Consider the following 24810-nt stretch of genomic DNA (forward strand, 5'->3'; position numbering starts at 1 on the left):
AGCATTTAAAGTGGCAATTGGGTTGTAAATTGCTGGCAGTACTTAAGTAGATCTCCTGCCAGCAGAAAAAACTATTTAAGTAGACACTGACTTTAGATTTTTTGCCAAACTCTTGCTAGTTGATAAAATAGCTTGCAATCTAACTTAATCAATCAGAGCACTGAGACCAAAGTGCACTTGAACTCAACCAGCCTGATTATAAGAGCTTACCTTTCAGTTCTTGTGACGTGTGTCATTGAGTATTGAGGATTAAATAGGGGTGAAAAGGTTAAAGAGTCAAAGTTTGTGCCCTGGCTCTTGTGTCTGCCTCTTCGTGTGTAATTACATTTTAATTGACAGAGGTCACGACAGGATGTTTACAGGATTTATTTCCATCATGGTCCCTTTTGTTCCGTCAGTCCAAAGCGGGAGACGTGACCACAGCATGCCACGTCCCAACAAACCCATCTATTTACAGATAAATGTGCCAGAAAAAAAAGATTTCAATGCAGTAAAATGACCACGACCTTACTTGGACACATTATCAGTCTCTGTTTGACCATTTTTTCAAAGGCTTGTAGGTTCTGAATGTCCTTTATCACAAGAGGCAGTTTGCTCCACTGTGTAGCACCGGCATAGATAAAAGAGACCTACCTATCATTACTTTGAATCAGTAAAGGTTTCAGTTAGTTTCCCTAGCCTCTTTAATTGCCAAGGTAACTAGGTGATCTGCCATTTAAGATCGTTGGCTATAACCAGTGGTGTGGTGGAGGGTATACTCAGGTAATTGGGGTATACCCACTTCTTTTTCTATCCAGTTACAGTATACAAAACTATTTTTCAGTCTAGATTGTTTTGGTGTGAATTGCAGAGTGTTGGAGATATCAGCCGTAGAGATGTCTGCCTTCTCTCCAATATAATGGAACTAGATGGCACTCAGCTTGTGGAGCTCAAAGTGCCAAAAAAATACATTTGAAAAGTTCAACAGCAATGTCTCTTTCTAGAAATCATGACCCAGTTAATCAAGATAATCCACAGACCTTGTTGTGAGCAGTTTCACGTCGGAACTATTTTCTTTCAGAAGGAAGCGTGCATCTACTGCCAGCTCACCTAGCACCACTGAGATAACTAATGTTACAGCTCAGCCGAGGAGGACATCATGTGCTAGCCTTAGGCAGTGTGACAGTACGGTGTACCAGGGTATTCAGAAATCCTGACAGTATGATTTTCAATAACGTCACATACACAGGCGCTCCTCTTGCTGTCAGTGCACAGCAGGTGCCACCAGCATGTTTGTTACATCTAACTCAGTGAATTAAAGATTGTTTTCGACCAAACTGGAATTGATAACTGCTAGGACAGTGGACTAACTAATTAGAGGACTAACAAGAGTAACCAAGATGGCTAGGGTGAGTTTTATTTTGTTTCGGTCTAGTTTGAATGAAATGTGTTTTACCAATAGATAACAAGGCAATTCAGCCAGTCTTAGTTCCGTCACTGATAAAAGGTGTACAGTGTATGTCTCTGTTTAATCATTTTTTTTAAATTTTTTATATTTTGCGAATTTGTATTATGTGTTTATTCATCTGAAAAAATGAGGAGAGCTTGCAGAAAGTACTGCTCAAGGGGTCCTAGGTCCTAGGGGGTCTTACCCTGGTAAATAAACAATATCTATCTATCTATCTATCTATCTATCTATCTATCTATCTATCTATCTATTGTAGTGTAAGATTTAATCTTAAATCAGATAAAAGTACTAGACTGCATAAGTTGATTAAGAGTGAAGTTCATATAACCATATTTTATGTTACAAGTTCCTATAAAATTGTTTGTTATGCCTCCATGTGTGATAAAAACAATGCTACACAAGTTTATGTATTTACAACACGAGGTTATGCATTTATATTGAAGAAGCACACATACACCACACCATGTATTGTTTAATAATAACACACACACACTCTTTAATGTTTGTATTGCATGACACACATACTAAGCTCACATTGTTTGAAAGTACAGGGGACTGTATAGAGAAAGTCCCCAGATGTCATATGTTTTTTAAAAATAAAGTGAAAGCAGGCCCAAATCTGAGGGTGGAGAATTTGGGAAATTCCAGGCCTGAAGTGAAAGTGATTACACCATTAGAAACAGGCCTGTACAGGATTGGACAAAAGGAAAAAGCTCGCCACCAATAGATTTGGGTCTAAGTTGGAAGGATTAATGAAAAGAGGTGGAGATTCTCTCTATAACTGGCCTGTGTGAAATGCTGGGATAACATAATAATTAGGTCCCAGTGTCCTAAAAGAAGATGATAATGTATTCCCAATGTCCTCAGATGAGCACTTCCTAGTTAACAGCATTTTAGCTTGTTACTATTACTAAAATTTATCACATTTGTTGCCATATCAAACTATAGAGATAAAATTTGATCAGGTTTTGTTGATCAGCTGCAGACTGAGCATAAAAATGTCCACAAACGAGGACAACAGGTCTAAGCTAAGCAGGATGAAGTATAAGGGGCAGGAAACCCAAAATGTGATGACCTCATGTGAGGACAAAGGGTCTCAGGAGGAGAGACATCATTGTGAAATGGGCCATTCAGCATGATGTGTGCTTTTACTTTTTGTACTTTAAGTATATTTTGATGCCACCGCTTTTGTAACTTTACTTACATGTAAATTTGAATGCAGGACTTTTACTTGTAACAGAGTATTTTTACACTGAAGTGTTGCTTCTTTTACTTAAGTAGAACATCTAAGCAATTAAACCAGCTCTCAGTTCCCTGACAGTGTTAAAATCCATCTTAAACTCACCCACATCTTCTCATTTTTCATTTAGGCTTAATGAGGGAAATCAGTAAGGGACAATGGCTTCGACATGAATTTACCTTGTCAGTGCTACTCCAAAAGAAAGTACGTATTTTAAGTTATCTGTACGTGCAAAGTTAAGATATTTTTTCAGGTATGCTTGGACTGATCTATACCTTCCAGAGAGCTTTATCCCTTCTCGACACCTGTCTCTGTCTCCTGGGCAGGACATTTATCTGAGACACTAAATGTCTGTGACACATTTGGACCCAGCCCAAGTAAAGACATAGATAGATTCACGAGATGAGTCATCTTTATTGTTTTAATAGGTCAGTGTGAGCTGGATTCTTCTGTCTGTCAATCTCCTTAGTGCGTGTGAATTAGGCCCTGGAGGAAGCAAGCCGACACAAACAGCTTTGCGGCTCAGGTCCAAGGACACGAGACCACAGACGCTCCAATGTTCCCCTCAACTCTGAACCAAGTGACCCAGAACCCCACAGAGCTCACTCGTCTGCCACGGCTGATAAACTGGACGCTGCTCTGATGATGGGAAGAGGTGAAGTCTCGTCTGTTGAACGGAGAGATGGTCCTGGACAGTCTGCTGCTGAGTTAAGACACTTTGATCTGGTCTTTTTTTAAAGTTTGGGTTTGATTTGTGGAGAGGTAACGAGCTGCAGTGATGAGGTGAGGTCCTGATGACTGAGTAGAACAAACTTTATATGGTAGCTGTGGTGAATGTTTTATTGGCTTCAGTCAAAACTGAGTGAAACTGTCAACATTATGAACTCCAAATGTTTCATGAAGGTGTGTTTTGTTCCTACCTGCCTGTTCTGGTATTAAAGTGACAGTTTACCCCCCCTCAGAAAAAATGTGTGTGTGTGGGGCAGGAGAGGGTGGGGAGTGGTGAGCTGTGCCTTTAAAGATGTAGTTGTACTGTTGCATAGCAGTGTGACTCTACAGTCTGCTGTTTGGTCTCATGCAGGGGGAGTGCTGCAGGAAGTGATGCTACACTGTCGCCACCACCTGGACAAAACCTGCAACTGCAACACAAACACCTTCAGTCAGGTGACTGAATTTACTGCAAGTGATGTCCACCGTTCTTGCTTTATGGCCCCTATATATTTACTAAATGTACAGTTATTGTTGTTGAGTGTCTTGAGACCAACGACTATCTGACAGTTACAGTTAGACAGGAGTAGGCTACAGGTGCTCTTTGGATGCCTCTGGAGTACTGTGCTTGTTCCATCCTGCGAAGGGCTCATTACATGGGTGATACATGGTTATATCTGTATAAATATCTATATAAAATGCAAGTCCTCTTCAAAACAAACCTGAGGTCCACTGTAGGGTTTGTGGAAAATTAAACAGACCAACATGTTGCAACCGTAAGTAAAAACTACAATATTTGCCTCTGAAATGTGGTGAAGTGTTAAGTAATATAAAATGAAAATGCTCAAGTAAAGTACCTCAAAATTCTACTTAAAGGGACAGTTTACCCCAAAATCAAAAACATATTTCCTGTTAGTGTGAGATATTTAGTATCCAGCTTTTGCTTCTGCTCCAATGTTCAGCTGAAACAATTTTAACTGTTGATGAAAACATCCAGCATTTGAAATAACATATTGTTCCTCTTACCTGCGGTGCTATTTATCAGTCTAGATAGTTTTGGTGTGAGTTGTTGAGTATTGGAGATCTCGGCTGTAGAGATGTCTGCCTTCTCTCCATTATAATGGAGCTAGATGGCACTCAGCTTGTGGTGCTCAAAGCTCCAAAAACATACATTTGAAAAACTCAACAGTAATGTCTTTTTCCAGAAATAATGACCCAGTTACTCCACAGACCTTGTTGTGAGCAGTTTCACATAGGAACTATTTTCTTTCTACTAAACTACACCTGCCAACTGTATCACTGTGCAGAATAAAGCGTGCATCTGCTGCTAACTCACCTAGCATCACTGAGCTAGCTGACGGTACAGCTCAGCCGAGGAGGACACCTCACACTGTCACATGCATGAACCTCTTGTCCATGAGTAGATGCACACGTCCTTCTGTGCAGCGATACAGTTGGTGGGTGTAGTTTGGTAGAAATAAAATAGTTCCTACATGAAACTGCTCACAGCAAGGTCTGTGGGTTATCTTGAGTAACCAGGTCATGATTTCTGGAAAGAGACATTGCTGTTGAGTTTTTCAAATGTATATTTTGGCACGTTGAGGAGTGCCATCTAGTTTTATTATATTGGAGTGAAGGCAGACATCTCTACTGCTGATATCGCCAACACTCAGTAACTCACACCAAAACAATCTAGACTGATAAACAGCACTACAGGTAAGAGGAAAAATATTTGTTTTTGATTTTTGGGTGAACTGTCCCTTTAAGTACAGTACTTAAATAAAAGTACTTAATTAATTTCCACTGATTCTAAACTCTTTTGCAAACTTTTATCACCGCTTTAACATCTCCTCTGCAGCTCCTTTATTTCTTTTGCCTTTAAACTTCTCTGTAGTTTATTGCAGTAAATGAAGGGCCATGCACCTCCTCCTCCTCCTCCTCTTCCTCTGTTCCCCCTCTTGTGAGAATGTGGAGCAGGACTATGCGATGGTCCGGGGTGTATGTAGGCCAGTGATAGGCCTGCATGTGCTGCTCTGTCTTTGGCTTAAAAAGTTCAAGTCATTATTCTCCTCCTGCTCCTATTCAGCCGAGGTCCCGTTGGCTCATTGTTATTCTGCCCGAGTGACAGGGAGAGAGGCGGACACAGAATGGGAGGCTGACTGGGGCTTCCAACGGCAGGGAGCTGGTTGTACTGGGCGGGGGGTTTTGTCGGTGCTGGTTTTTCTGGCCGGTTATTGCGGGCGTGAAGGCATGTTGATAATCGGCTCAGTAATGAGGAGAGGTACTGAACGGCACCAAATATCTGACCCCGATTCCTGGGAGTAGAGAGAGGCAGAGGACAGGGGGAAAGTGTGTGTGTCGGTGTGTGTGTGTGTGTGTGTGAGGCAGAGAGGGGGGAGAGGGCCATGTGAAAAAGGGGTGGAGGGGAGCTGAGATTTAGTGCTCTGCTGGATGAAACAACCCCCCACTAACTAACGGAGAGGGAAAGTAGCCTAATGGGAAGAAAAGAGGGGGTGTTGTACTGTTCATTTAACACTCAAAGACGCGCAGGAAGCTTTTATCGTTTCCCACAATGAGATCAGAAAAGGTATGTAACTTTTTTTTTGTCAAGTTGCTGAATTATGTTACTGTTTTACAAATGGAAGTGGAGCTGAGAGAGCAACAGGTAGCTGTTAGGGAGCTGTGGGCAAATGGCAGGGTGCTTTTTTCACTCAGGAAAAACATCCACTGTGTAACTATCCAGTTTATTTATGCAGCTTTACATGTACAGCACAGTTTGGATGTTTTATTTCTGTTGTGGTGCATTTGTCTCAGTAGTTTAAAACACTTTGATTGTCAGTAAGATGAGATGATGTGGAAGAAAAGCCTCATTTAGCACTGGAGTTTTGTTTTAGCTGCAATGTGGCAACCATTAATTGATATTTAGTGAAATGCAAGAGGTAGATGCATTAATATCTGGCAGCATTTCACCATAAGACAAGACAAGATAGCTTCAAAACTATGATAATTTTCAAGTCTTGCATGAATCCTTTAAACACAATTTTGTTTGCAGTGTTTTAAGAGTCTAAATCTTGAAGTGACATCAGAGCTGCAACTATAAAATGTCAGAAAATAGAAGCAGTCAGGAAATCATAATTTCCTCTGCAGTCAACTTTTTTTCCCCCGATCATCATTTTAATAACCAAAAATATTCAGTTTATTGTCATATAAAACAGAAAATCTGCATAAATGTTCGGATTTTTTTTGGTATTTGGGCTTAAAAAATACTCAAACAAGTGAGCGACAATTCTCCTTGCAGCCTTAAGTGACATTAATGGTGTTTAACTGCTATGTTTGCCTCCACACCATTAGAAGACATTTAAAGAGGCCAAACCACATGAATGCACCTTCTGTACCAATTTCCCAACCACCTGCAGACTGTTCCTGTTGCATCCTGGAACGAACAACACTTTATTTCTTAGATTTAAACCACACAAAGCTGGAAAACACACTTTTAATGTAGCTCTAGTGTTTTTAAAGATTGTGCAAAGTGACAAAGTCCTAAAAAAAAGGCAGTTTGCACAAAACTCCCACTTTTCTGTTTCATCCTGCAGCCTGTTCTGGCTCTCCTGAGAAATTACAGCCTACACCAGGGTGGCCTTAATGAGCAAGAGTCTGGAAATGTTTTCTTTGTGTCATATACCATTAGTTGATCTGGGTCAACGTTTGCTCTGTAATCTTGCTGTGATAACAAAGGAGGGCTGCACAGAGAAACCAAATGAGCATTTTGCCATTAAATCCAGACTGGAAATCCTTTGACCCCGGAGCAGTCCCCCCCTTGATCGTCCTCCCTGCCGAGGAAACATGGTTGTCGCGTGTTTATTCAGTGCTCTGACACCTGTGACTCAGCCTGGAGGAGCCCATTGTTCTTATCTGTAATGGTATAACTCGTCTGGCACACGAATCTTGGAGAAATATTTGGGTTGCTGTAATGTTGCGGAGCGATAATGCAGAAACTGGCAGCTGAGACCCAGAGTGAGATCCGTGGGAAAATAACAGTGCTGGTCTCAGACAAGACGGTGTGACATCCTCATAGCTGGCTGAGGTGCTGTGGCTTGATGGCCTTAAAAGTCCTCTGGATGATTTAAATGTCACACTTTCAGTCCTTCACAGAGAGAGTGGAGGCACTAAATAGTCAGGTTCATATTCTAGTTTCGTAAATATGAAGAGTTAAAAGAATTTGGGCAGTGAAATGTTATAGGCACTCCCTTAAAACAAGGTAGAAGCTCCCAGTCAGTGATGATAAACCTCCAAGTATTTAACAGTACAGTTGCTTTTGGAGGTTCCCTGTACACATGCTACATTACAAAAATCTGACACTCATCGTTGTGAAGTTTTCAGGATTAATCAATTCATTTAGGCCGTAATGGTGTCTTTGAAGTGTTTGTTTTATTCAGCAATCTGTCCAAAACCCAAATTTAGTATCAGTTCTGACAAATTAATGAACTTGTCTGGAGATATAACTTCCCATAATTCCTTCTCCCAGCTGGTGAGTGTTTTAATTTCCTGACTTTGAGCTTCTTCTTTTAAAATTTGATAGATGTGACCTAATATGTTTTTTGTGTTTGCTTTATCAGGTGCTTTTATTACACAAGCTATATAGGTTGTATCTCAGTCACTGTTGTAATTATTCCCAAACAGTGAATTTTTGGTATCTTTGAATATCAGAATTTAATTTAACTGAATTATTTTATTTTAATTTAATTTAATTTAATTTAATTTAATTTAATTTTTATTTTATATGAAAAGGACAATGTACATTAATCAACATTTAACCAAGTGTAAATTCACCTGAGTTAGTTGAAAGGTTTGCTTTCATCAACAGTCTCTTTGCCTGATGTTATAGGCATCCTAAAATTAAAAAAAACAAAAACAATATATAATCATTAAAACGTACATTATTGTGTTGAAAATACATATACAAGTTAAGTATAAGCATAGGTTCAATAGGCCTGTGAGTCCAGTCATTTTACAGATAAATAAAGGTGGCATCAGTGTTGACATTATTGGTTCACATTACACTAAAATTAATATGATGGGAGACTTTAATTGATTGAAATCGTAATTGATTAATTTATTTAATGATCAACTAATTGTTTCAGCTCAATAGCAGATAAATACAAATTCCTCTGAGGATGTGACTGTAAAACACCTTGATTTTTTTGCAGATTTGGTGCAGAGAGAGAGAGAGTTTTCAGGAGAGATCAACACTAACTACAGTGTATTGTTTCTTCTTTTTTAGGGGATTGCTGTCTGCTGTAAAGCCTAGGGCCCTGAACAACAGAAATAATCAATACAGACGTACATAGCGGCAGCAAATAACCAAGAGAGCAAGAATGTCTCGAACAGAAGAGGTCAACAAGATGACAGAAAATGTCTACAAGGTATGTCTCGCCTTCTCCACCCTCCAGTTTGAATCACTAAAAACCATGTTTGTCACATACACTGTCACACACAGTAAACTGTGCAGTGAAATAATACCATATGAGAGCCATAATTTGCCTTTCCTTGTCATTTGTGTTGCCACCAGGGGATTCTGGACCAGTTCAACCCCAGTCTGAAGAACTTTGTGACCATGGGGAAACACTATGAGAAAGCCCTGACAGGTTAGTCAAACACAGGATCATTCAGATGCCGCCTTTGTCTGAATAACGGAACAGGATACTTTTCAGTTTTCCACTAAAATGAACTCTCTTCTTCAGGAGTAACCGTGGCTGCCAAAGGGTACTTTGATGCTCTGGTGAAGCTTGGAGAGCTGGCGAGTGACAGCCAAGGCTCCAAAGAGCTGGGTGAGTGGGCGGCTGGTAGAGGAAAGACGGTGCTGAGGGGGGGCATTAAAATAAATTAGTGATGGACCTAATAAAGTTAAGAGAGTCGACGTGACAGCTGGAGAGAAAGCGGTCTGTGCTGCGTGTGTTGGTGAGGGAGGAGATGAAGACAAGAGGGAATGAGGAAATGTAGAGAGAGAGGGAGAGAACAGAGGGACAGGGAGAGAGTAGGGTCATTGTTGGGAGATTAACAACACCACATGATCTCATTGTAATGCTGAAAACAGCGGGGGAGGCAGGCAGGAGAGTCGGAGGGCGAGATGCCAGCCACCACATACTACAGTGCTGTGTGACCGAGGGAGGGACTCACAGCTGACCGCCACTTTGTAAATGAGAAACTGAGTGAAAACAGCTTTATGACATTTTACTGATGTGTTGTCCTGCGTGTATGTTGATGTTGTGAACTTTTATTATTGGAGCTCAAATGTAAGATTTCCTGCACATGTGAAAGATCCACTCTAACTAATAAAAGCGGCTCCAAATCATATATAATACCAGTCATACAAATATAGTTGCCTTCACCGTCCTGTTCTTTCCTGCTGCTCTCAGGAGACACACTGTTTCAGATGGCCGAGGTCCACAGACAGATTCAGGTGCAGCTGGAAGACGTGGTAAGACTCCGCTGGTCTGCATTAATTACTTCATGTTACTGACAAATAATTATTTATAGCAACCATTTTAAATTTCATATAATGTTTAAAGGGACAGTTCACTTCAAAATCAAAAATACATATTCTTCCTCTTACCTGTAGTGCTATTTATCAGTCTAGATTGTTTTGGTGTGAGCTGCAGAGTGTTGGAGATATCAGCAGTAGAGATGTCTGCCTTCTCTCCAATATAATGGAACTAGATGGCACTCAGCTTGTGGTGCTCAAAGTGCCCAAAAAAATACATTTGAAAAACTCAACAGCAATGTCTCTTTCCAGAAATCATGACGTGGTTACTTAAGATAATCCACAGACCTTGTTGTGAGCAGTTTCATGTAGGAACTATTTTCTTTCTGCCAAATGTATCACTGTGCAGACACAAGTGTGCATCTACTCATGGAGGAAAGGCTCGTGATCATGACAGCATGAGATATAAACATTAATGGCATCCTCCTTGGCTGAGCTGTAACAATAGCTAGCTCAGTGATGCTAGGTGAGTTAGCAGCAGATGCACACTTCCCTCTGTGCAGTGACATAATTGGCAGGTGTAGTTCATAGAAAGAAAATAGTTCCTACATGAAACTGCTCACAACAAGGTCTGTAGATTATCTTGGGTAACTGGATCATAATTTCTGTAAAGAGACATTGCTGTTGAGTTTTTCAAATGTAGACTTTTGGCGCTTCAAGCACCACAAGTCAAGTGCCATCTAATTCCATTATATTGGAGGGAAGGCAGACATCTCTACGGCCAATATCTCCAACACTCTGCAACTCCCACTAAAAAATCTACACTGATAAACAGCACTACAGGTAAGAGGAAAAAAATGTATTTTTGGATTTGGGGGTGAACTGTCCCTTTAATAAAGCCTTGAAGTAGGAACTTCAAGTAGCACATAAACTGATGAGAGTAGTGCAGGGGCTGAATTATGTAGACATGTAGGGAGATCTCAGTTCTTTCAGCACAAGTTGCTCCCAGTTGAGGATTGAGTGTATCATATCTAACTTAAAGTGGTCTATAGGATCTTAAATGACAGAGCACCTAGTTGCCTCAACAATTACTTATCTCTCCAAAGCTCAACAACTCACACTGATAAGTAGTACTTAGAGAAACAATCGGGTGGACTGTCCCTTTAAAGTGCCCAGAAAGAGAACAATTTGTCAAGTTTATAAAGAAAATATTTTGGCAGCCTGTAATAGTGCAGGCGTATCACGTGGATGTGTTGTTTGTTTAACATGTTGCATATGGATCTTTTCATCAACAGTTAAAGCTGTTTCACTCTGAGCTGCTCGCCCAGTTGGAGCAGAAGCTGGAACTGGATATTAAATACCTCACAGTAAGTTAAAACCTCCATTCATGTTTGATCAGTTGTGAGAAAAGCACAGTTGCTTAGTTTAAAATGTTAAGTTTAATTTTGACGGCAAGGCAATGTGAGACAGGTTTATTTGTGTAGCACTTAGCTAATTTAAATAATGGTAAGACAAGAATAAATTGTGGTAAAATAAGAATAATTGTGTAAATGTTATGGTTGATGATGGTATGATGAATGGCTAACAAATAAATAAATAAATTGGACTCCACACTTACATCTTAGAGCATCTGATTTTTTTCCACTTCCATCTCAGGCCACCCTGAAGAAGTATCAGAGTGAGCGGAGGTCTAAATCTGAGTCTATTGAGCGCTGCCAGTCCCAGCTGAAGAAACTGCGCAGGAAGAGCCAGGGCAGTCGTCACCCGAACAAATATGGAGACAGAGAGATGCAGGTAGGTGAAGCCCAGAGCTTTGCATGTGCAGTGGGAAAAAAAACACAATACAGAACTTTTAAGTAGAATGCACGAACATGTAAAATGCTAAAGTTGCTCACTCAGAATTACAGCAGATTAAATAACAGTGTTGTGTGAGTGTTTGTGTAAGAAATAGGTCAGTGTGAATAAGATTAAAGGACAATCTGCCTCAGCTGATTCTCCAGGAAAAAAGCAACTTAGCGTGCAAGTCTTTACTGGAAGAAATATGAATGATATAACAGGGGGAAAGGGTTTAGGAGGGTTAGGTTGGAGGAAAAGGTCACCAGGGCTGATGGAAGAAAGATTTTTGTACTCATTGTGCAACAGGCAGGAAATAATGTCACACATTCTTCTCTTCATACAGCATGCATTAAAGGTCACTCTGTTATTTAAGTACTACATGTGTGAATGTGAGTGTGCAGCTGGACTGAGTGTGCATGTTTAAGGTTGTTCAGGTTTGCAGTGAAATCTTTGACTTTTCTTCAGTTTGTGGAGTTGATGAGTCGTCGCCAAGGAGAACTTGACACGCTGGTTGCCGCAGGTTACAAGTCTGCGCTCACAGAGGAAAGGAGGCGATATTGCTTCCTGGTGGACAGACAGTGTTGTGTCACCAAGCTGCTCATCAACTACCACTCCAAGGTGATCTGCTCACATTCACTTATGTATTCAGCAAAGTAACGTTTCAGCTTTATGGAATCCAGATGTATTCATCCACACCTGAAAACAGTCCCTCACAAATTCACTATGTACTCCTGTTTGAGTGACATTGCTAAAAACAGTTTTGGTCTTGTCATTTGTCTACAATTATCTGTTAACAGTATTGTGGTTTTCTCTTGTTGTGCTTTTGAACATAATCCAGGTGAGAGAGCTTCTGTCACAGAAACTGTCATCTTGGCAGCAGTCATGTTCTCAGCCCACAAAACTTCCAGAGCGCGCTCTGAATCTGCTGCGTCACACTGCGCCTCAAGGCTCAGGGGCTGCTGGGATAGCCGAGGTCCTCCGCCACACCAAGATAGGCTCTGCTCAGCCAGAACAGGTCAGATCAGTTTTGTTTATACTGTGTCAGATGTTTGATGTTTTCTCACTGGACTTAAAGGGATAGTGTACCCAAAAATGAAAATTCAGCCATTATCTACTCACCCATATGCCGAGGGAGGCTCTGGTGAAGTGGCGACCCAGAATGAAACGTCCAAGAACACAGAATTGAAGCCATAAAATATCTCCATACTGCTTGTCCGTAGTGATTCAAGTGTCCTGAAGCCCCGACACTTGGATCACTACGGACAAGCAGTACAGAGATATTTTATGGCTTCAGTTCTGTGTTCTTGGACGTTTTAATCTGGGTCACCGTCAGCCATTAGGTGTGCAGTTGTGCTGCTACCCACTCCCCCCTCAGATCTCCAAAAGTGTTGTGAGGACTCCAAAACTTCACCAGAGCCTCCCTCGGCATATGGGTGAGTAGATAATGGCTGAATTTTCATTTTTGGGCGCACTATCCCTTTAATCTTAATTTCTGTGGAACTGAAGAAAAAAGACTATGGTGGGCTTGAAAACCCACAAATAGAAGAATAGAAATCCTTGCCAATTTTTTTTTTTAAAACTGCAACTAAACACAGTGTGAATTAAAAGATACAAACTATCTCAAGTTCAAGTTCAAGCTAAGTCCCAAGTCAAGTCACAAGTCCTCAGCTTTTTGACTTGACTCCTAAACAAGTCATTTCTGGAATTAAGAACAGTCACCCATCAATGACAGATTTGTAGCTAAGATGTTACTGATTGTTGATTTATATTAAAAGACAACATTTAGGCTTATAAAATCTTGAACGCACAGTCTACAAGTCCCTATGTGATCTGAGATATCATCTGTTGTCTGTAGTTTGCACACGGTTTTAGAACTTCCAAGTTATTCCCTCCAATCAAAAGCTTTACAAGAAGGGTTTCACTCCATGAAAGATGGCCTTGTCATTAAGCTGTGTTGTCTGTGTAGTAGAAAAATATAAAAAATACTTTTGAAATTCCGTTTTTACAATAAAGGAAACAGTATGGTGCCCACTTCCTGTTCATAAATTCCTGTATTACTTCCAAACAGTGCACCAAAATATGTTTCTAAAAACATTTTAGACAAGAAATAAGTGATACAGTCACATAATCTAGGGTTAAAGTTCATCAGCACTGCTTAGTTTGACCGTTTGATTTGAGTTTGGTCTGTGTTTGAGAGAGACAGAGCAGCAGCATCTCCTCTGTTCTTGATCTACTTCTATAATCTGTGTGTACGTGGTGGCGGTGGGTATATAGAAATGAGGAAGTACAATCTCCAGTTTGAGCAACAGCCCTAGAGCCTGTGAAAATCTTGGGTGGCAACTGAGCAGAGAGATCTGGGTGCTGGTAAGATGGAGGGAAGTTTACCACAGTTCATGTACATGTACTACTCACATGGTTATGATACCAATTTTGATTTGCCAAGTCGAGTCTAAGTCACCAGATTTGTAAGTTTGACTCTAGCCTAAGTCAGCGGACTCAAATTCTCACAACTACTTCTAATTCCTGGTAGTTAACAGTACCTGTCTTTGGTTTTTCAGAGACTCTCAGTGCAAGAAGTCCCTCCTCTGTTGAATGGAGACTCCAGTCGCTCCCAGCAGCAGCGCTCGCTCCCTTCCTCCTCCTCCCAGAGTGAAACCTGTCCTCCTCAGGGCTCCCCCCACACTTTCCGCTCCCTCTCTAGTGGAGGAGCTGCTGGAGGTTCCTCACGAGGAGTGTCTCCTCAGCACACCAGCACGCCCCTCAGTGCATCAGCCAGCCCCCTCCCTGACAGCAGCGCCAGCAGCAGCGCCAGCCCCGCTACATCCACCCCCACCACGTCCAGCGGCTCGGCCCAGCAAACCGCTCTCCTCTTGGCTGCCAACACATCCAACCTCTCCCCGAGTCTCATCCCCTCCACGGTGATGTCGGTCAGCCAGGTCTCCCCACCTGGCAGCACCTTGCATGGCATGACCCTCCCCATCCCCCACAGTGCTCCTCACAGTCCTCCACTGCCCCACAGTGCTCCTCTCTCCAGGGCCATGACTCCTGTGCAGCTACTGCACCAACAGGTGGGACCAGGAGGAAGCAATACTTCATCACCGTCACATAACCCCTGGCTGCTGAAGACCGCTGACATGTGTACAACTGCAACGCTTCCACTGCCGCGGAGACCTGTCAGTGAAATGAGGCTGGGCGGCTTTCAGGGTAAGATGTGATAAGTCTCCTCTGTATGTTTGAGTGTCTCCTTCACCATTTTCTTTTTTAAATTTTAGTCCACATTGATTTGGAGTAAGGATGTCAGTGTTGATTAATTTTGCTGTCAAGAGCCCGACACCTATTAACCAGTTACTTATTGGTTAATTTTAAGGGGGAAAAAAACACAAAATTACATGAAATATAAGAGGTCTTTCCTTTTATTCTGACGCTCCATTGACTCAGGGAACTTTAGCACCACATTTTAAAGTGCAATTTATTTACAGGTGGGAAAATTGAAATGTTTAGTGATGTAAATGTCTTGCCTTTTATTTTATGCGCTGTTGGCTTTGCAGACAGACAGCTGGTAAGCCGTGTTAACATGCGGAAACATAATGGCAACTGCCCACCTTCTGGACTCCACTAGTTAGCTAACATTACCCATGGCCTGGTGTTATAGTGTAGCCAAACAAACTCCATTACTTCCTGACTATAAATGCTTTTAATGTGAAGCAGCAGCTGAGGTAAAAGTTGTGTTTGCAGTATTAAAATACATACAGCTGTGAGAGAGTGAACATCATACAGCCAGGCTGATATCAGTGAGATAAATCACAGTAGAGATGGATTGCATGCATTCATCTTTTTTAAATCTCTTGTGTATGAGCTGACAATTTGAATCCAACATGGTGGAACTGGCGGACTCCGACATTAAAAATGTAAACTACTATATAGACCATTTCAAATTTGACATCATAGGACGCATTCACACTGGTGCTATTTGGTACGCTTCCACAGATAGTTCAGTTCGTTTGGAGTGGTGTGAACGCTCATTCGAACTCTGGTGCGGACCAAACAAGTGCACCCTGGTCCGCTTGAAAATTGGGGGTCTTGGTTCACTTACAAGTGAACCATGGTGCGGTTCGCTTACAGTGGGAAATGCAAACAGACTATCCAGCGAACCAAAGAGAGGAAGTGAACCAAAGAGAGGAAGTGACGTAGAGCACAGTGCATTTTGGGTAGAAAAAAAACAAAGCCAATGGTGTGAAACGGGAGGAGCAGAGGTAAAAACAGAAAAAACAGAAACCCCAAGACTTGGTGTTGCGCCATCGTTTTTGTGGTGACCAAGTTGGCTGAAGGGGATGGATTTCCGTTTTCGGTCCTGGCCAATCAATGAGCCGGGTTTTCTTCTTCCTCATGCATTTTTTCTTCCCAGTCAGTGGTTGTTTCAGGCAATACTGCCCCCAAACGATGCAGCTGTTGTAACTGTGTGACGCTGTCCAGGCGGTTTGGTGGTGTGAATGTGCCCATAAACATCCTTTGTATATCTTGTTGGGATGTCTGTTGATGCAGTAGCTGACAGGAAGTAAACAGGGACCAAAGCTGTTACCCTAGCAACAGAATAGCAATGAAATGCTCTATACCTGGAATATATATCGCTTTTCTATTGCATAAAAATGATGACCATTAACAGTATCTCAAACAGGGTTTGATTACAACCCTTTCCTCTACCTAGGCTCCAGTCTCCCCAGGATGCTGCCTTTATCTGGACCTACCCGGGTGGAAGCCATGTTTGCTCACTCTCCTGGAGCATCCGAGGGCAGCGGTGTAGGGAGTGGGGCTTGCTTACTGCACTTCCAACCTGGTGACAGCATCACCCTGCTCATCTCCGAGCCCAGAGATGGGTGGCACTACGGTCAGAATGAACGAACTGGACGGTAGGTTTTACAAATCACACACTGACATAGAAAACCACTCAATGATCTGCTGCATGAAGGACTCCTAAAACCCACATCCGGTTCCATCAGTGGGTTTTTGAGTGGGCATTGGTTAGATTCTTGAAATAAAGTCTGTGGTTAACACAAGCTGAAGAGACTCTCCATTGGCTTTTTGACAAGGGAACCAGGGGGATGTTAACTTCTGGGCTGGCCTACAAGTAAACGTCATCCCTGCAGCACTCTATAACTTTGACGGGGCCTTGTAATAAACAAAATTAGAAGACTCTGAAATGTCTCAGTGCCATAAGATGAGGCTATATGTTATAATAACCAAACCACATCAGGGACACCACTTCCCCTTAACACTGCTTTTTTCTAGCTTACTGTAAGTACAGTATTTTTCTTTCTTACTTCAGAGGACTTTACGTATTGTATGTTGTGTTCATGCTTCTCTTTCCCACCAAGTTAAATTTATATTCACAAGATGAGAGATTTCTTCATCACACACAGACTGACTTGCACTTGTTTTTGTTTTATTGTTCACCAGTGGTCACATATAGTACAATTTTCCCTCACAGGAAAGGCTGGTTCCCTTTCTCCTACACTCAGTCCACACACAGTAAGATGGATCACCTCGAGAGGTGAGTCAGAGAAGAACAAACACTCAAATCTGTCAGTTTTCAATGTTGTTGATGACCTTTGACACTCTTAATGACAGAAATGCTTTCTTTAATTCCCTTTAGATGTTATATGACTCAGTGTATCAGCAACACTTTGAAAAGTAGGAAGATATAACTTCAGTTGATTCACAGAAAACTTCATGGGGTCATTTTCATGTTGAAACTATTAAACACTCACTTTTTCCTTCTGTATTCTTATTAAAAACATATTTCATGCCAGACTCAGAGAAAGAGCTAAGAAACTGCAGACTGATACTTATGGTTTGCCCTCTCAGTCTTTCCACCGCCCTTTCCCCAACACGTTCACTTCCAATACCAACAGCTTTGTTGATGAATTAACTCAAAACCAACGTCTCTTGACTCTCATCATGTTTCCTCTGTCTCTTTCCTTGTATATGCTTTCCTCTCTGTCTGTGACCTTCCCTGTAGCTCGCTCTTCTTATCTAAGGCGAACAGCACCAGTACAGGCCAGCTCGACAAGCTGGTGTCTCCAGGTCTCCCAGTGCTCACCCCCGAGTCAGAGGAGGAGCGCTCCCTTCCTCCCCAGAGGGTCAGCACCTTCCGCCCGCGCCCATACAGCATGGCCGACAGCAACAAGGTCAGAAACATGACACCATATGGAGGAGGTCAAAGGTCAATGTGTTCTCCTAACTGAGCCTCACTGTTAATGGAGGAGATACGGATGCTTCATAATAATGATGATTTATCTCTTATTTCCATTACAGATCACCTCGGAGTTGGTCTCTCCTCCACCCTCTCCAACCAGGTAACTTTTAGCAATTCAAAGGTGCTCTGTGTGTGTCATTAAAGGGACATTCCACCAATTTATATGTCACAGTCAATTTACTCATGACATTGAGCTTTGGGTAGCCTGACATTGCCAGACCAAATAACAAATGCCAGTTAGTCGTAAACCTCCGTTTGTTATCATTCGTTTTCCAAGGGGCCTTAAACGCCACAAAACAAAATGCCTCTGGTTGCAATAAGATAGACCTACAACCAATCAGACCAATAAACATGTGCCGTTTGATGCCGTTTTTGCCATCAGAATTTTTTTTGAAATATTTTTTCAGCTAGAAGCTCTCTGACTTGTGTGAAAGATTTTAGGTAGCTAAACAGTCAACAAATATGAATGTGATGGCATTTTTTGCAGCAGTTGACAGTTTATGGTAGTTAAAGACTGAACTGAAAATGGGAATACTGAATATAACATGTGGTTCATTGAACTTACATTTACATTTTTAATGAAACTTAGAATGGTATAATTATTTTGTGAACCATGCATGAATGATTTTTTGCCCACTGAAGTACACCAAAGTACCCCTAGGGTAATTCGTATACTACTGATACTCAATTTATGGCCTGTGGGCCAAATCTGGCCCCTAATAGGGTGCCAGGTGCCCCCCCAAACAATTTTCCAATTCAAAGGGGGAAAAATTGATTCACACTGGGTTTTTTTTGGTACTTTTAACATACATTAAGCTGCCTTTACACTGCCACTTGCCTACCGCCTACCTGCAGGAGTGTTGTCCAGCATTTAAAAGCAGCTGCTGCTAGTACAGTCCAGGGCTGTGATGACGAGCAGTTCCTTTGATGAACACTGGAAGTGCAAGCTATCTTGGCACCATGTAGATTAACAGCTTCATGTAGCAAGACAACAGAAATCACTAAAATTACCAAAGATCTCTAAATATATTTGGACAATTTACCATTCATCTGAAGTTTGATGGAAATGTTATGACAGGCCCAGTTTTTAATTTATCTGCTCGGCGCATACTCTGTGCACGTTTACGTTGCCGGCAACTGCTTCATTCCCTGACTGCCATGTTTGAAACTGCTTCCCCGCTGCCGCCTTCCCCACATTGAAGTGACTGGAGGCTGCGAGTTACAGCACAGCAGTGTGAAAGCAGTTTAAGGTGCCAGAGTGCATTAAAAAGCATCAAAATGGAGCTTGTAATCAAAAAAGGTGCCGAGAGAGAACCCCCGTCCCCTGACAGATGTCTGGGCTAAACCCCAGATGTCCTTAAATCCTAGAAACGTCCCTACTTTCATGTGTGGGGCCACTAACTGGCCCCTGACCTCTCATTTTGCAAAAGTGGCCCCCGGGCAATGTAAATTGAGTGTCCCTGCCATACCTCCATTTGAGAAACACCTTGCTACAGAACCCCTTTAATCACCAGTCTACATGTGATTGTCATACCTCTCATTGATATTGTTTCCTCCTTTCAGGACTAATCCATTTGCCCACATTCGACTCAGAAAAACTGTCACCAACGATCGCTCCGCTCCCATCATTGAGTAAGAGTTTCATTCCCACAGCAGCAGCAGCAGTCCTGTTCTCTGTGGTTTGTCAGTCCATCAGACCTCAGGTTGAATCCTGGAAACAGCTCATTGGTTCACAGTTGATTCTTTACTTTGGATGTTCGCAAATTAATCAAATACAGATTGTGTTTTGTGTGCAGGTGTAGAACTTTTTAAATCAAAGTGTAAAAGGTTCATGCGTAAAGGCTGAGTTGTTTTAAATATGATTACAGTCCAGACAGTTTTGAGATAGTTAGGTAGGGAAAAAAGTAGAAACAAGACAAGATGCTATAATATCTGAAAATTCTGAGTGAAACGAGACATTGAAATAAATTCTAGGCTAGTTATAATAAAACAGAAGTAAGAGGTTTGGCTGTACTTAGCTTAGTGTTTGAAACGGACATAATGTGTCGTCCAGAGTAACTAACATTTGCAGGTTTTCCTGGCCTATGAAAGATGCCTCTTATATCTCTTACTGTTTTACAGTGCAATTTATATTCCTCAACATAACCTTTAATGTAGGGGTTTTTTTTGTGCCATATTCAGAAAAGTTTTCTTTGTCGGGCTGATCTAGGGACTGGCTCCTAATAACAGGTTGTGAACTTTCACTGTAATGAAGTGTTACGGAAAGAGGACAGGCTCCTACTCTAAAAGTGCTATTACCATATTATATTTTTTAGGAAAGCTGCCAGATTGTTTCTTGGTTTCAGTGAAGGTGAACTTTTAAATTTATTCAAAGTGTCTTGTCTATTTTGAAAGGTGGTTGTTTGGTGGAGGAAGACTTGGTGTATTTTAATGAAATTGGCACAGTAACTTATTTTTGTGTCATTTTCACCTTAAATTTACTGAACATGGGAAATGCTGTTCGAGTGTTAAAGTCCCTGTCAGTTATATCTCATGTTTGTACCAGTTAACACTTCACACTGCTGCTGTAAAGTTACATATTAACATGTTATGAATGTCGATTTTTGGATTAAGTTAACTCTTTACCTGGACTCAACATGTATCGTGAAACAAATTCTATATTAAGGATCACGTGTGTAGGATTTAGTGGAAACTTCTCCTGTGTGCTGAGTGTGTAGGAGAACTACAGTGGATGACGTGGAAACGTGAATAGGCCCATCTAGAGTCAGAAGCTCTTTTTACATAGAGATTGCACTACAGTGGTGCGGAAATGAGCCCTAAAACCCAGAACTGAAATCGCATTGTAGCACCTCTGGTTCCCTCGTCTCAAAGTCAGTGGGTTCTTGGATGGGTTTTTGGTTAGATGCCTGAAATAAGGTCTGTGGTTAAAGCTTAAGAGACTTACTTGATTTGTTCTACAACATAAAATACGTTAGTAAATGCTCCACTCATGCATTTCAATGCTATTATGCGTCTTTAAAAAAGCTTACAAGTGGCTAATGAGACTACAGAACGTCATCACGCCAAACACGGCTTTACAGCCTAATTGTGGGGGTGACGATGAAGTCATGCAATAGTTGTGTAGTTTGTCAGCCTAATGTTAGCTACTTACCTCTGGTGATAGCATTTAGCACTAAAAATAAAAGTGGTGTTCATTTATGAAGGTTGAAGTTGTGTGAGAATCATAAACTTGTGTTTCCCACAAAAACGTCAAAAACGTCATCCCCACAGCACTCTATAGACCTTATTCTCGACCGCCTTTGCTTATTTACACAGAACCAAATAACTTCGGCATCATGATGCCCCAGTGTGTGATTCTAGACAGCATGTAGGCATCCTGGAGGCAAACAAGGTGTGACAGGCATGACGTGTAACATGACAGCGTCAGCTTCTAGTGTGACATAACATATGTACTGGCAGGGCTTTACAAACAACGACAATAGCATAACATGTTACTGTCCCGCTATATGGCGGCTGATCTCATCCTCTGCTCAGAGGGTTAGAAGCTTTCGGACCTTAATGTTTCCCCAATTTGTTGTTGTTCTTCTTTGAGTTAGCTGCTAATTGCTGCTAGATGCTGTTTAAGTAACCAGGTGGTGGGTTGTACATATAAAAAGTTGTCAAAATGTCACATCCATCCCATCCATGGTCCTGTCCTGCCAGCTGTCTCTTTCACATAAACGATTTGACTTGATTCAGCACTGTTATTACTTCGGCTAACAGCTTAAAGGTGAGAAAACCCCTCCCCCCATTCTGCAATCGTGCATTCTATGGAGAACAGTGAGGCTAAATAACGGTGTAATGTTCCTGCCTTGGCTAGGCTGTGTAAAAAGGGGCAAGAAACAATAAAGACAACAGGCTCTATATGTACAGAAGATAAAAAGGGCTCATTCTAAGAAAACAAAAAATTCTTAGTTTCGGGTGATTATAAACCAATAAAATCAGAGTTATGAATATTATGTACCATTTCTGCCAAAAGAGGCCTCTAAATCCTACACACTGAACCTTTAAATTTGATTATTCAAATAACCGATCAATTAAGTGCTTATTTAACACAGAGTAATTCCTCCGAAACACAGAAACAGAAAAGCGTACGAGCTCCACAGACACAAAGTGTGACAGTTAATAGTTGAACGTTTGGACGATGTTTTTACAGAAAGTGTTTATTTTAGAAAGTAGCATGTCGTGGAGGGTTCAAAGTGGTAAGAATTGGGTGCTTAGTCTTTGGATTTGATGTCTTCTTGATTCCTTTTCAGTCCCACATCTAAAGCTAGACAACATCTAGGCTAGTCGATCGTAGCTGTACGTTTACCAATCCGACTGAGCTGAATCCTTAAGAGATGTGAAAGCCGAGACAGACGATACGATCGAGTTTAAACGGGGAAATGTATCTATGAAAGTGATGAAGAAAGCATATGGGAAGTTGACCAGCGTCTTAGCAAGTGTTTATGGTAAACTAGAGATATCCAAAGTAATATTCTGTAGTCGCCTCTAGAAAACTGTGGTTTAAAGGTGAAACTTTTTGCGAACTGAGATGGTTTGTGTTCCTGTTGTAACTGCCTTGAGTTCCTGTAATCTATTAGCACCTTGAAGATTCAAGATATCGGCCTCAAGGGTTGTAGTAAATCATTCCTAACAGCATTATATATGACTTTAAATAGTATGGCATCATTAATAAAGGTGACAGTAATGTGATAGAGCTAATGCTTATTCATGCTTGTAAATAGTGCTTAAAACGTGTGATTGTATGACTTTTATTTGACTTCTTTTTGTTATGATATTTCACTTTGGGGGAATGTTTTGACTTTGTAGAGGCTGCGGAAACATAAACCTCCCTGAGCATGTCATTCGTCATATTCAAAGTTTTCTCACTGACTCTCAATAACACAGTAATAATACAGAATGACATATTAATCTGAATGTTTTTAACTGAGAATACTGATAAAAATTAACTTAAATTTTGAGTCACAGCAGCATGTGGTTATTGTAGTGGCCTGTGTCAGGGATTTATAAAATAGAGTAAAACATGAATTGTGTTTGGGGCAAGTGATACGGTGAAGAATACAATGCATGAATGAGAAATGCAAAAATTAGAGTGTAAGAATTGATACAGGGGAATAATGTAGTATATGTACAACACATACATATATCTTTAGTGTGTACATGAGGAGTTTATTAAAATTATAAACATGTAACATGAAATTTATGGCAAAATGAATGAACACATTTACAGCCAGTCTCTGAAATCTTATGTGTATACAGGAAGTAAATGTATAGATGTCTAAAAGGTGGCAGATGAAGGCATGTTCTGCAAAAAGACGTTAATTAAACCAGAAAAAAAGTCCAAAACTCTTCTTCCAGAGTGAAATATCGTTTTAACATTGCACACCAGTTTTACACAGTTCCTCGTTTCTGTGAAAAATATGAAGCAACGTAAACAGACTGTTTGCATCTACATGAAATCCCGCCGACTGCAGAAGATATTTTATTGTGATGATGAATACTGCTGAGTAAGACATTCTTCACCTGACACACTGAATATTGACGTGTTGTGAAATAAAAGTTCTATGAAGGAAATCTCTGTCCACTTTTGCTCTGTATGTTTATGAGTCTGTCGAAGCCCATTACAGCCTCAGTTCCCCATGTCTTCAAAGCCACCAGACTCCACTGACGAAAAACATCATTTTGGTAGCTGAACACTGGATTTACTGGCCTACTGCTGCCTCAATCAGTTAGTTAATTTGTGTTATTGTGTGACTTTTTTGAATTCAAGCTAAACCCTTTCTTTCTTTATTTATTGGTAAAGATTTGTGTTTATTTACAGATGTTAAAATTTCAGTGCAGGAGCAGTCCCAAAAATGTGTCAGATTTCCATTTGTGCATTTGAAAATATTATTTTAAAAGGACAAAGATACTTATCCAAAAACATTGAGAAGGAGAGGATGTACTAGAACTAAACCTTAGGACATTTTGACGTACAAACATATTAATAAATTCAAGAATGGATCAGAAATGATCAAAAACAGGAAGTTGTTCAGCATCAACCCAATGTTCTCAATGGAGTCTGGCTTGAAAGAGAGCGATATTACAGCTTCAGTTCCCTGTAGAAATCGCTATCTGACGGCAAGATAAAGCAGTGGAAATATTCTAAATATAGCGCACCCTTAAACTGATATCGACTTTTTCAGGTGGCTAGCATTTGTTTCACTGCTGACCCCTCCACAGCAGTACATTGATTAGCTTCCATGTCGGACTCCAGCCTGCTTCTCCAAACTGGAGGAGTGCCGACTGACTTTACTGAATGTAATACATTGACTATGGGTAAGTACCCCATACAACCCCACTTCAAAAGATCTAAACGGTCCTTTTAAAATACATCTTACTGAATACTCCTGTCTCATATTGTAACTGTAGCAGCTGGGTCCCCATGCAGTACTGCTCCACATTCTGTTCCACTACCGTTCTTACTCATGCAAGCAGAATAATGCTGGTACGTAACAAGGAATTCATATTTACATGGTGTTAATCTGATTCCAGCTTTGTTGAGTTAATCCTCTTCTGAAAGATCAGGGTTGTGCTGAAGCTTAGTTTCAAAACTCTCACGAGCTGCTGTGGAAAATCAGAAATCTTAACGCCAGGTTGTGTTCTTACAGAAAAAGTATTTATTTCCCATTTGTGTGTGTTTTTAGATGTTTGTCTGAGTCTTTCATGTAGACTTACTGAAAACTGAAGTTGATGTAATGTTAAGGTTTACTCTAAAAGGTGTATAAAAAGAACTAAGACTTATTTTTTTCAAACTTTTTCAA

At 40.9% G+C, this 24810-nt stretch overlaps 1 protein-coding gene across 1 annotated transcript; it reads left to right on the top strand.

Annotated features, from left to right (window-relative positions):
- Positions 1 to 5699: 5699 nt before the first annotated feature.
- zgc:158689 (uncharacterized protein LOC791177 homolog) lies at positions 5700 to 24759 on the top strand. The gene is made up of 15 exons (XM_049582550.1): positions 5700 to 5982; positions 8677 to 8818; positions 8965 to 9040; positions 9137 to 9223; positions 9812 to 9873; positions 11172 to 11243; positions 11533 to 11670; positions 12178 to 12330; positions 12551 to 12727; positions 14271 to 14916; positions 16418 to 16619; positions 17198 to 17260; positions 17729 to 17897; positions 18025 to 18065; positions 19529 to 24759. Exons 2-15 carry the CDS (start codon positions 8771 to 8773, stop codon positions 19599 to 19601), a joined length of 2007 nt encoding a protein of 668 aa, XP_049438507.1. The 5' UTR covers positions 5700 to 5982; positions 8677 to 8770; the 3' UTR covers positions 19602 to 24759.
- The last annotated feature ends 51 nt before the right edge of the window (positions 24760 to 24810 follow it).

Source organism: Epinephelus fuscoguttatus, linkage group LG8 (assembly GCF_011397635.1).
Source record: "Epinephelus fuscoguttatus linkage group LG8, E.fuscoguttatus.final_Chr_v1".
NCBI classification, from domain to species: Eukaryota; Metazoa; Chordata; class Actinopteri; order Perciformes; family Serranidae; genus Epinephelus; species Epinephelus fuscoguttatus.